The 12,738-nt window shown below is 35.8% G+C and overlaps 1 protein-coding gene across 3 annotated transcripts in view; it reads left to right on the top strand.

Moving 5' to 3' along the window:
* The first annotated feature begins 8,779 nt into the window (after window positions 1-8,779).
* The window catches only part of VSIG1 (V-set and immunoglobulin domain containing 1), a 35,293-nt gene continuing 31,334 nt past the window's right edge, over window positions 8,780-12,738 (top strand). For all 3 annotated transcript variants that reach the window (XR_008497118.2, XM_054471827.2, XM_054471828.2), the window contains exon 1: window positions 8,780-9,018. Coding sequence is in view for 2 of the 3 variants with exons in the window: in XM_054471827.2 (XP_054327802.1) it covers window positions 8,970-9,018 (49 nt within the window). In the remaining variant the exon portion in view is untranslated. The remainder of the gene's footprint in view (window positions 9,019-12,738) is intronic.

Below are 12,738 nucleotides of genomic sequence, written 5' to 3' on the forward strand. Positions count from 1 at the left end.
AAGCCATAGTAAGTTAACCATAAGTTAAGAGCACAGCCTCTGGAGCCTACTGACTTGGGCTGAGGTCCTGGCCCTGGTGTTTATGTGATCTTCCGAAAATTTCTTTCTAAGCTTCAGTTTTAGCAATAAGGTGGCTACTGGGAACTGAAGTCTTGACCAACAACAGCCATACTTGTGAGGAGGACGACCAGCAGCCATTTCACCACTGGGAACTGGTAAAACAAGATAAAAATAGCTGCTCACTATAGACATATGCAATAAAGAACAGGGAGGGGGAGCCAATAGGTATCATCCACTGAAGAGAACACTACCTAACTGCATGTGTGAAATAGGACATGGGCTACATAGCGGGAATATCTGAGGTGAGTTGAGAGGGATGAGAATATGAGTCCTGAGTCTACCTGTTGTTATCTATGAGATTTCTGCAAATTGTTTAATTTCTCTGTGCTTCAACTGTCTCACCTAAAAAATGGAGTTGAAACTACCTACTTCATAAGGCTGTTGAGATGATTAAACGAGATAATGCATATAAAGCACTTAGCACAATACCTGGCCCAAAATAAGCACATGAGCATATGTGCAGGTAAAAATCACTAAAACCCAGTCTCTATTCTTGTTAGAAGCTTTCAGTCTTAGAGCCACGAAGAGGGCCAGTACATGAACAGCTTGGACATACACTTCACCTGATTTTTCAGAGACGGGGATTTCACTGTGTTGCACATGGTAACCTCAAACCTGGGCTTAAGTGATCCTTCTGCCCCAATCTCCCAAGTAGCTGGGATTACAGGCACATGCCACTGTGCCCAGCTTACTCTAAGTGCTATGTGAGAGGTATTAAATTATGCTGTAAATGTGAGTTCATATCCTGTAGGAGTCAGTAGACAATCCATAGAAGAGTGAACAATTGTGGTGAGGCTCATGGGATTAGTAGAATTTTTGACAATTAGACTTGGGGTGAGTAACCTAGGAGAAGGGAATGGAATCGCCTATATGAAGGCACAAGGGTGGAAAAATGAGGATACATTCAGGTAACAGAGTGTATTCAGTTTTGTCTGGAGACCACTTGTAAGACTTCTGCCAGCTCTGACTTTTTTTGTTACAAATAGCAGAAGATAGACAGGAAAGGCAGGTTGGGTACCCGTTAAATGTTAGATTAAAATGTTTATGTCTAAGGAAAAGGATGATGGGGAGTCATGGAAGATTTTTTAGTATAAGGATGATATGATTGGACTTCAGGAAAACTTATAATCTGGTAGGATTATAAAGGATGAATGAAAGGGAGGAAGTTTGGAGGCCAGGAGATGGGCCAGGAGGCTACTGCAACTGTCTAAATGAGAGATAACAGGGGCTGAAATATACAGTGTGGCAGATGACATGGAAAGGAGACAATGGACTGAAGAGAAGTTTCAGATCTATTGTCAGTAGGAATGGATACTGGTAGAATGGTGGGTGAATAAAAGTAGGAGTCAAAGAATACTGTAGTGAAGAGTTATAATAATGAGGGCACCAGCAACAGTGGTTGGAAAGTTGCACAGGTTTGCAGGTTTGGAGAGACAGAGAGATGTATGAGGTGGAATTTGAAGTACCAGGGGGATCTTTAAGAGGAGATGCATGGCAGGCAGTTGGAAAAAGTAATGAAGCCTCAGTGGTGCTGTTATTGCCCAAGGGGTTTTTGAAACACCTTCTTTAGAACCATTCCAATATAAATGAATTAAAATCTTTAGACTCTAAGCACTGACTAGATTTCACCTTTCCATATGTAATTCAGATTTTTAAAAAATTATACAAAACCACAAAATATGTAAAAGAAAGTTCAATCAATAAATTCTGATTTTCCTTTGATGCTTACTTTGATGATCAAAAAATATATATTTGAAAAAGCTTTAGCCTCAGATTTTCCCCATCTACCCTGTTTCTGTTTCTCTCTCATGCTGGTGCCATAAGAATTACATTGGACTGCCTTTTGGAAACCCCAGACTGCCTTCTAAGTCAGCTCCCAAGCCCCGCAAATACAGTAGCCTCTTTACTTTATGATTACACCTCATTTATTGACTACGAAGCAGCATTACTGCACTTGATTACCACCTTATTAATTAGAATTTGCCTCAAGTGACCTAGCTGTTTCCAAAGAGCAAATCTTCATCAAAGGGTAATGATTTGCCACTATTTCAGACTTTAGGACATTTAAAAAACATTTCACCGTATCCCACACAATACACAAAAAATATTCCAAATGGATTAAATCCAAATTCATAAATTCACCAATTTAACAAATAGTTATTCAGTGCCTACTGTGTGTAAAGCACAGTTCTATGCCCTCGGGATAAATAGTAAACAAAACAGACTGAAATTCCTACTCTCTTGAAACTTACATTCTAGCTGGGTGATGAAGCAAATAATAAGTAAATTGTGTATTATGTGAGAAAGTAATGAGTGCTATGAAAAAAGGAAAAAGCAGGTGGATTGGGAGGGCTGGAGTGGGGACAGTTAAAATTTAAAATTGTGTAACCTTGCTGAAAACTGATAAGTGGGCAAAGATCTGGAGAAGATGAGGGAGTCGTTTCTGCTGATACCCAGGGTGAAAGTGTCACACAGGCAGAGTCAACAGCTAGTATAAATGCCTTTTCTCATCTTTCTTTTTTTTATTTTACTTTAAGTTCCATGATACATATGCAGAACGTGCAGGTTTGTTACATATGTTTACATGTGCCATGGTGGTTTGCGGCACTTATCAACCAGTCATCTAGGTTTTAAGCCCCGCATGCATTAGCTATTTTTCCTAATGCTCTCCTTCCCCTTGACCCCCAACCCTGCGACAGGCCCTGGTGTGTGTTGTTCCCCTCCCTGTGTCCATGTGTTCTCATTGTTCAACTCCCACTTATGAATTAGAACATGCGGTGTTTGGTTTTCTGTTCCTGTGTTAGTTTGCTGAGAATGAAAGCTTCCAGCTTCATCCATGTCCCTGCAAAGGATGTGATCTCATTGTGGAAGACAGTGTGGCAATTCCTCAAGGATCTAGACCAGAAATACCCTTTGACTCAGCAATCCCAATACTGGGTATATACCCAAAGGATTATAAATCATTCTACTCTAAAGACACATGTACACGTATGTTTATTGCAGCACTATTTACAATAACAAAGACTTGGAACCAACCCAAATGTCCATCAATGATAGGCTGGATAAAGAAAATGTGGCACATATACATCATGGAATACTATGCAGCTTAAATGCCTTTTTAAAAGTGGGCATGTACCAGGCTAGTTGAGGATTCAACAAGGAGAGCAGTATGGCTGGAGCAGAGTGAGAGGGGAAGTATGCTAAGAGATGAGGTCAGAGAGGTGGTGGTGTGGGTAAGACAGATCATTTTAGCGTCTTCTAAGCTATTTTATTTTTTTAAATTTTAATAATATGTTTTACTTAACCCAATATATTCCAAATATTATTATTTCTATAATCAGCATAAGAATTAATGATATTTTTCCATGTTAAGTCTTTGAAATCTAATGTGCTTGCTACACTTACAGCACATTTCAAGCGTTCAAAAGCCACTTGAGGCTGTGGCTGCCACATTGGACAGCACAACTGTAAGAGAAATACAAAGGGCACTGGAATTGACTTTAGCAAATTTAGGGGCTTATAATTGCCCCCATCAACCACCTAGAATGTGTTAACTAAGGTACTTCACACATGGGCTATACATGTCTAGGTAATTTTTTGTCTGTTCGTTTGTTATTGTTTTTGAGATGGAGTTTCGCTCCCCAGTCACCCAGGCTGGAGTGCAGTGGCCAGATCTGGGCTCACTGCAACCTCCAATTCCTGGGTTCAAGCGATTCTCCTGTCTCAGCTTCCCGAGTAGCTGAGATTACAGGTGTGCACCACCACACGCCCAGCTAATTTTTTTTTTTTTGTAGTTTTCGTAGAGACGGGGTTTCATCACGTTGGCCAGGCTGTTCTCGAACGCCTGACCTCAAATGATCCACCCGTCTCAGTCTCTCAAAGTGCTGGGATTACAGACGTGAGCTACCACACCCAGCCTCTAGCTATTTTAAATGCTTTGGTTTCTACCAAATTGGAAACGAGTGGAGAATCTGAGCAAAGGTGAGACATGATCTGACTTACATATTAAAAGGATCCTTTTGCCTGCTGTGATAAGAATAGACTGTGAGAAGGACAAAGGTGGAAGCAGGAAGACCAGTCAGGAGGCTATAGCCATGATCCAGGTAATGGGCACTGGTGGCTCAGATGAAGAGGGGGGCAGCAAAGATGGGGGAAGTGCTTAGAGTCTAGATAGGCTTGAAACACAGAGCCCAAAGAATTTGCTGACGAATTAGATGTGTTATATAAGAAAAGGAGAAGACTCAAGGATGATACCAAGGTTTTGTCCTGAGCAATTAGAAGAAAAGAATTGCTATCACTGAGATTGCAAGAGATAAAATTATAGAAGCATTAACAATATATAATATCATAATTACACAATAATAATATAGAATAATATTTCTATAGTCTTGGATTGGGGAAGACTTGCCTAAGGAAGGCATGAAACTCAGAAGCTGCAAAGAAAAAAATTGATAGATTAAAACATAATGAAAATTTCTTTATGGTGAAAAACATAAAATTAAAAAGGAAAGTGATAGACCAGAAGAAAATATGTATAACATAGATACCAAACCCAGGGTAAGATTCATAATATACAAAGAGTACTTCTATAATATCAGAAGACAGATAACCCAGTGGAAAAATGGGCTAAGGTTGTAAACAAGCAATTCACAGGGAAAGGAATACCAGTTAGGCCAGTAAACTTCTACAAAGAGGCCCAACCACGTTACAGAAATACAAATTAAAGCAACAACACAATACCAATTTTCACCCATGATACTAGTAAAAATAAAAGGCCGAGGACCACAGAGGAGGTTTACAGAATAAATAAATAAATAAAAGACTGATAATTTTCATTGTCAACAAGGCTGTGGAGAAGCAGGCACTCTCATACACCCTTAATGGAGGTATGGTTTGTAAAGAATTTCTGGCGGACAATTTTGCAGTCTACCAAAAACGTAAACTACATACCCTTTGATCAAGCAATTCCATTTCTAGGGACCTAATCTACAATAATAACCACACAAGTGGGCAGATCTAGACAAAAGGATGTTCATTGCACCATTGTCAATAATATTGAAAAACTGGAAACCATCTAAGAATTTACCAATAAGAGGATGATTAAATAAATTGAGGTACATTCATATCATGAAATACCATGCAGCCTTAACATGGACAAGGTTGATCTATAGATGCAGTTGGACATAGTGACAGAAAGAGAGAATAAAAACACTTTTTTTAAGGGAGAAAAGCAAATTATAGAACAAAATGTATAGTATGATCATCTTTATGTTTTAAAAAACCTCGTGTGTGTGTGTGTGTGTGTGTGTGTGTGTGTACATGCATAGAAAAAGGTCTGAGAAAAATGCTAAACTCCTGTTCCTTGTGAGCCTGGGAAAGGGATTACATGTGTGAGTGAATGAATGGGACTTTTTTTCCTCTGTATCCTTGTTTGTCCTTTGAAAACCATTTACTATCAAAATGTATTACTTTTGTAATTTTTAAGTTAAAAATGAGGGATAAATCAGATATCACATATTTCTGAAAGTTCCCAAGGAAGAATACTGGGGGCAGTAGCATATTTGTTACATTACAATCACACCGTGCCATTGTGTGGTGTGACAGGAACAGCTTCTAATGCGTGCTATGGTGACCTTGGGAAAAGCACAGCACTTTTGACCCTCAGTTTTCTTATATAGAAAATGTAGGTATACCTGACTTATTTGTTGTATTGGAAAGCTACAAAGATAAAATGGAAAATTAGTTTAAAAATTATAAAGCTCTGTAAAACTGCAAAGGATATTTAATATTTTGTGTCCTAGTTAATGACCCACTTTTTACAGCAATAGTTAATAACATCAAAATTCAGGTCCAAGCAGAGAGTTTAAATTGTCTTTTAGAGATTGTTATAACAGAATTCTTCCTGTCCTGGTTAGGTCTTACATAGCAACAGTATAGGTATTTTACTTAAATATTCCAGAGTGTTTTGTATTTGCACGAGAGATTTTGGTGCAGATGGGTTTGGACAATATCCTTAAATCATACCCTTTGCTGCACTCATCTTAGGGCCAACCAACTCAGACATACTGAATTAATTAGCAAGCTCTTACTTAGCACCTACTTTGTGCCTAGTAATCTCCTGTGGGTAGGTGACCAGACACCCAAGTTTGTCTGGCACTGTTACTGTTTGTGCTGTCTTTCCCAGGTAATTGCTAATAGTGCCCCTTTCACTTTCAAAAGTGTCCTAGTTTTAATGATCAATGGTCACACTACTATAATCACTTATGGGGCATAGAAGGAACACAGGAAGCCTCTGGCTTACAAACGCCAGACTTACAAATTTCGCTCCCCATCCCACGTCCTCACCACTGGAACTACCGGTATTACTTCCAGGGTGGGGGGCATTGTGAAAACTGTGGGTCTTTTAGAGACTTGGTGGACTTAGAAGTAAAGGCAGAACCAAGCCTGAGAAAAGGTGGTATGGATCTCCAGAGGCCCACCCTACAAGTTGTCCTCCTTTGCAAAATCTTCTCCCTCAAACTATTTCTCTTTATTGCGTTGCCTAATTCTCCTGGTCAGAGATTTATTTGAGGAAAATAAGCATTGTATTTTTAATAGCACAAACAGGTTGGGGAATGTTCAATGAAACATTTTTTTCCCCTTCCTAACATGGAGCTGCTGTCTGCTTATACAGGGGAAAGGGAGGGTTTCTGGGAGGAATAGGGGTGAAAAGGAAAAAGTAATTTTGGAGCATGAGATATTCTGGGGAATGAGACTCTCCCTTAGGGCAAACTAGGGACCCAGGAGCCAGGGGGCCGATGAAGGTGGGAGGCAGAAGAGAAGGTGGATGTCAGAGACATGCAATAGTTATTTGGGGGAAAATGTTGATTTGTGCACAACTCATATCTTGGGAAATGAAAGGAACGTTCTTTCTCTGTCACCTGCTGTTCCTCCTCACCCTCCACTGCCTTATGTGGCCCAGTATGCAGAATTCAAGCCAGTGCTAGATTACGTGCTACATGCCTGACAGTGAGACTCGTATTATAACATTGCTTCTGCAGGAATTCTTGCGTCCAGTCAATGAGTTTACCATTACATCTTGGGACACGCTCATTTTAAAGTTGGGAACTGCCTGTATAAGACATGGTCCCTACCCTGGAGGGATTCACAGTGACTAGATTTAAGGTAGACCAGTTAATAAATACAAAACTACTGGAGAATAATCAATGGTCAGCTGTAGGATATTGGCTTTAAGTAAAATGCAAATTTATGCTAGGGTGGTATGTCGGTTCATTGAAATTCTCACATAGGACAGTATGACTGATCTATGCTAAGAATATACTTGGCTAGTAAGAGGAGGAAGAAGAAAACTCTAAATAGTGATGGAAATCACCTGGAGCCAACGTTTGGCATCAGACATGAGCATGGACAGGATAGGCTGCAAGGAGGAATCAGGCATGATGGAAGCAAAATGGCTTTCTAAGAAGCAGTGGGAGATTGGAATGGCTAAAGTAAGATGGGGTCAAACATTTCCTGTAAATTAAAGTTCATAAAACATATCACTTGAAATTTGCACACATTTCATGTGACTGAACACTTTGAAGCAATAAATCTTGACATACTTTTTCAGGGGCATGAGTTAATGTGGCTAAAGTTCAGATGAGGTGAGGATCAGATATTGGAAGAATGGGAATCCATATTAAGGACTTTGGATTTGATGAAAGAGTCCATTTATGGTGTTACTGGAAATATTTCATTAGGGCTGGAACATTGGCCTGCGGCTGGCGCACAGGATGAAGGTGGAAGAAGTCAGGGAGACCACTTAGGAAGCTGCTATGATAGGCCAAAGTGAGGAGCTGAGTACCTGGACCAAGACGGAAGCAGCAGATTGGAGAAAGAACACGTCTGAAATTCGCTGTGGAGATGGAAATGATAGGACTTAGAGATCACATGGGAAGAGCCAGAGAAAGTCCTTAGGTTTCTCTGGGTAACTTAAGCATAATAGGAACACTATTAGAAGTTCATGTTCCCATGAAGGTTCCTTACCTGTGGAGCCTCCCATGCCCTTCTGGTGAACCTCCATTTCTAAGGAAACCCTATAGCATCTACTGAGTAACTTAATTCTCCAAAAAATCAGACTTCTCCAAAGAAAGTCTTTAAGCATGTATTCACTAACTTGATTTTGCAAAATTACGTTAGCAAATACGTGCTATAAGATTTCTAACCCGACAGACAAAAGCATGTAAGTCATTTTACTGCTAGTTTTGGTGGAGGGTAGTGACAACTGCCAGTGTTTCAAAAAAGGGTAACATGTTCAGAGTTTGTTCACACAGAAATGAATGCTTTTTAGCTTCATAACCCCTGTGCCCTTCCCATGAACCCCATCTCCCCAGGAAACGATATAGTACCAGTTTACTAACTTAATTTGTAAAAGGAGGTTGGTGAATCAATTCTGTAAGACTCATGGAAATATTTGAAATTAATTAGCCTTGTCAGCTTTTATTTGCATAGGCTCTCTTTCAACCATATCCCCCAGCCCGAGTACAACGTTTTAGTAAGATTGATTTTAAACAATGAGACTTAGAGAATCTGTGTACAAGGAGCTTGAATAATTTAAATGCGTGGGTTTATTATTAACACAGTAGCAAATATATCAAGGAAACACGCCCCATGAAAAGTGTTTCAAAGAAACACAAATCTGTTCTGAGAAAGGTCTATAGGCAATAAGTAAGCCCAAAAAGGCATGTTTGCTTGGCGATGCCCAGCAGATAAGCCTGGCAAACCTCGGTGTGATTGAAGAAGCCAATTTGAGACTCAGCCTAGTCCAGGCAAGCTACTGGCACCTGCTGCTCTCAACTAACCTCCACACAATGGTGTTCGCATTTTGGAAGGTCTTTCTGATCCTAAGCTGCCTTGCAGGTAAGGAAAGGATCTCCGAACCACCAAATATAATTGGAAACAGAGTTTCCTTTTAAATAAAAATTCCACATTTTTACATGGAATTTTCATCTCCTGTACTTCAAATGAATTGTGATTAGTATGATAAGTTAAATAATTTTCAGAAATCTTGCTTAGCAAACATATGCCATGCTGATATATTAGGGGTGTAAGCCCATAATATTATTGTTTTATGGAGCTTCTGAATGAAAATTTTCTCAGAAAAAAATATAGTTTATTACTTTACTTACTTTGAAAGGTGAAAAAAATGAATTTACTCAGAAACCAAACTTTGTGCTAGGGATAATTTTGCCTCTGTTTTACTTACTTTAGTGTTTCCTTTAAGCTCAGTGATTGACTTGCTCTAGCAGACAGAGCCTGGGTTGGAGGGCCTGCCCTGGCTTACACGTGGGAAGAACAGAAATTTACTGAGTGCTTTACTGTCTAATATTTCTTAAGGAGTTGTGGTTTTCCAATCCTAAGACTGTATTTTGCAAAATATGTGAGTGATTTATGGTGCACAATATGGGTGATTTTAGGGATCTGAACAGAAGAAAATCAATTTTGGAATCAAAATACTGATGTTAGTTAGATCCAGGAGAGATCATTAATTCCAAAAATCCCTTGGCTAGTTTTCAAATATCAGATACATTTTGCATCTGTTCTTATAAGTTAGGTCCATAGTAAATACAATAATATTGTTTATCCAAAAACAGGATTTTCAAGCCATTAGAAATATTAGGCAGTCGTTAGAATGAGGTTTACTAGGCATATTAATGACATAAGAAAATACCCAGGATAAAATATTAAGTGAAAAAGCAGGATACACACATATGCCTAGAATAAATTACTAGAAGGTTATATACCGAAGTGCTCGTGGTGGTTGCCTCTGGGTGATGGGATTATAGACGATTTTAATTTTATTTCCCAGCTTTTCCTACTTCCTGGGTTTTCTACGAAGAACATTATGCTATTTTTATAATTAGAAAAAAGTGTTGCTTTTCAAAATGATCTCATGTTTAGAAATAGTTCTTTAAATGTTCATTACTAAATGTTTAAGCATAGATGTTTTATGGAGTTAAACATCACCAGAAGGCAACACTCCATTTGTCCAGTGACCTAACTAGGCCCTAGAGCTGGAAACACATGTTCCTGTTTTCTCTTCTCCCCAGGCATATTCATTTAACTGTAACTTTAGATATGAAAGTTTTGTCTCTTCTTAAAGGGTTTCCAGTCATTAGCCAGTTGGGTCGACCCCTGGGCCTTCTGCATCAGCCCTCTAAGATCATACCTGTTTCCTTATGTGAGGCCTTGCCCTGGCCCATACTAGACACAGGGTTTGGAAAGGTTGTTAAGAACAGTTTTTGTTTTTTTTTAACTGTACCTAACATACAAGTAATTTTTACTGATTATAAATGTAATGCATGGTCATTGTAGAAAGGTGGGGAAATATGGAAATTTAAAATAAAATAAAAATCATCTGCCATTTTACCACTCAGATTTGGGTGAATTATCATTCTTTTATTTGCAGGTGTATATATTACATTTTAAAAATTGTGTTTATTCCTTGTATACTATTTTATTGTTTAAAAAAATTGTTTAGCATGATGTCAGGATTTTATTTGATTGTGACTTTTAGAACAAGACCAATAAATACTTCAGAGTGTGTTTCCTAAGTTACTAAATAACTGATTTTGTTGGCATATAGTGTACACTATATATCTATACACATATTATCTAGTTGGCCCAAAGCAGTAGTGTCAGTACAGCAAATTGTGGTATGCTCTATTGTCGTTTGCTGTGCTTACATATGTATTGAAGTCAGAGAAAGGATCACTTTAGTAATCTACACCTGTCATTAGCAGTGTTCATCAGTTGATCTGGACAACTGATAGTGTTTCCATCAATGTGCAGTTTGATGTTCTTCCTGGACTTGTTTTGGAGAGCATGTCACTTTTTGGTGTTAAGCATGATGCCTAACACATAGTGGATGCATAGTAAATGTTTGTTGAAAGAATGAATTACTTTCCCAAATTCCAAACATCCAGACGTCATTTTCACATACATATTTAAAATCGATTTTGGTATAACTAAACAGGTCAGATTTTGCTTAAATCAAAATATTTTCAATGACTTCTTAGGAATTCTTAGGTTAAATTCTAATTCGGGAAAACGAGTTTTAATCAAACTTCTGCAAAAAATTTATGCATATCATTTTAGGTACTTGAAATATGTATTAGTCACCTCTTAGAAAGATATGTTAATGCAGCTTTCATTTTCTGGAGGTATATGCTATGCATTTTAAAGGAGTAATATATTTGAACTTTGAGTTTGCTATCAAATCCAAAAAAGTGAGTGATCATTTGATTATATTATTTCCTAAGTCAAAATGAAGCAGTTATATACGAAGTTGCTGGAAATTAAATCACTTCAAATGCATCAGATTAAATATGGCTATTTGGGGGATATTTTGCTGTGGTACATTAGAAGGATAATAATCCTTCTATAAGCAAAATGTTTGCCACTTTGTAAGCATTAAATGAATGAACAATCACTACCAAAATACAAGACATTCTCTCTCTCTCTCTCTCCATATATATATATACTATAATATATACTATATTATATATACTATAATATATACTATATTATATATATATACTATAATATATACTATATTATATATATATACTATAATATATAATATAGTATATATATACCATAATATATACTATATTATATATATATACTATAATATATACTATATTATATATATACCATAATATATACTATATTATATATATACATAATATATACTATATTATATATATACATAATATATACTATATTATATATATACATAATATATACTATATTATATATATACATAATATATACTATATTATATATATACCATAATATGTACTATATTATATATACCATAATATGTACTATATTATATATATACCATAATATATACTATATTATATATACCATAATATATACTATATTATATATACTATAATATATACTATATTATATATATACCATAATATATACTATATTATATATACCATAATATATACTATATTATATATATACTATAATATATACTATATTATATATATACTATAATATATACTATATTATATATACTATAATATATACTATATTATATATACTATAATATATACTATATTATATATATACTATAATATATACTATATTATATATACACTATAATATATACTATATTATATACTATAATATATACTATATTATATACTATAATATATACTATATTATATACTATAATATATACTATATTATATATACTATAATATATACTATATTATATATATACTATAATATATACTATATTATATATATACTATAATATATACTATATTATATATATACTATAATATATACTATATTATATATAACATATACTATATTATATATACTATAACATATACTATATTATATATACTATACTATATACTATATTATATATATACTATACTATATACTATAATATATACTATATTATATATACTATAATATATACTATATTATATATACTATAATATATATATACTATAATATATACTATATTATATATATACTATAATATATACTATAATATATACTATATTATATATATACTATAATATATACTATGATATATACTATATTATA

Source organism: Pongo pygmaeus, chromosome X (genome assembly GCF_028885625.2).
Source record: "Pongo pygmaeus isolate AG05252 chromosome X, NHGRI_mPonPyg2-v2.0_pri, whole genome shotgun sequence".
NCBI lineage: Eukaryota > Metazoa > Chordata > Mammalia > Primates > Hominidae > Pongo > Pongo pygmaeus.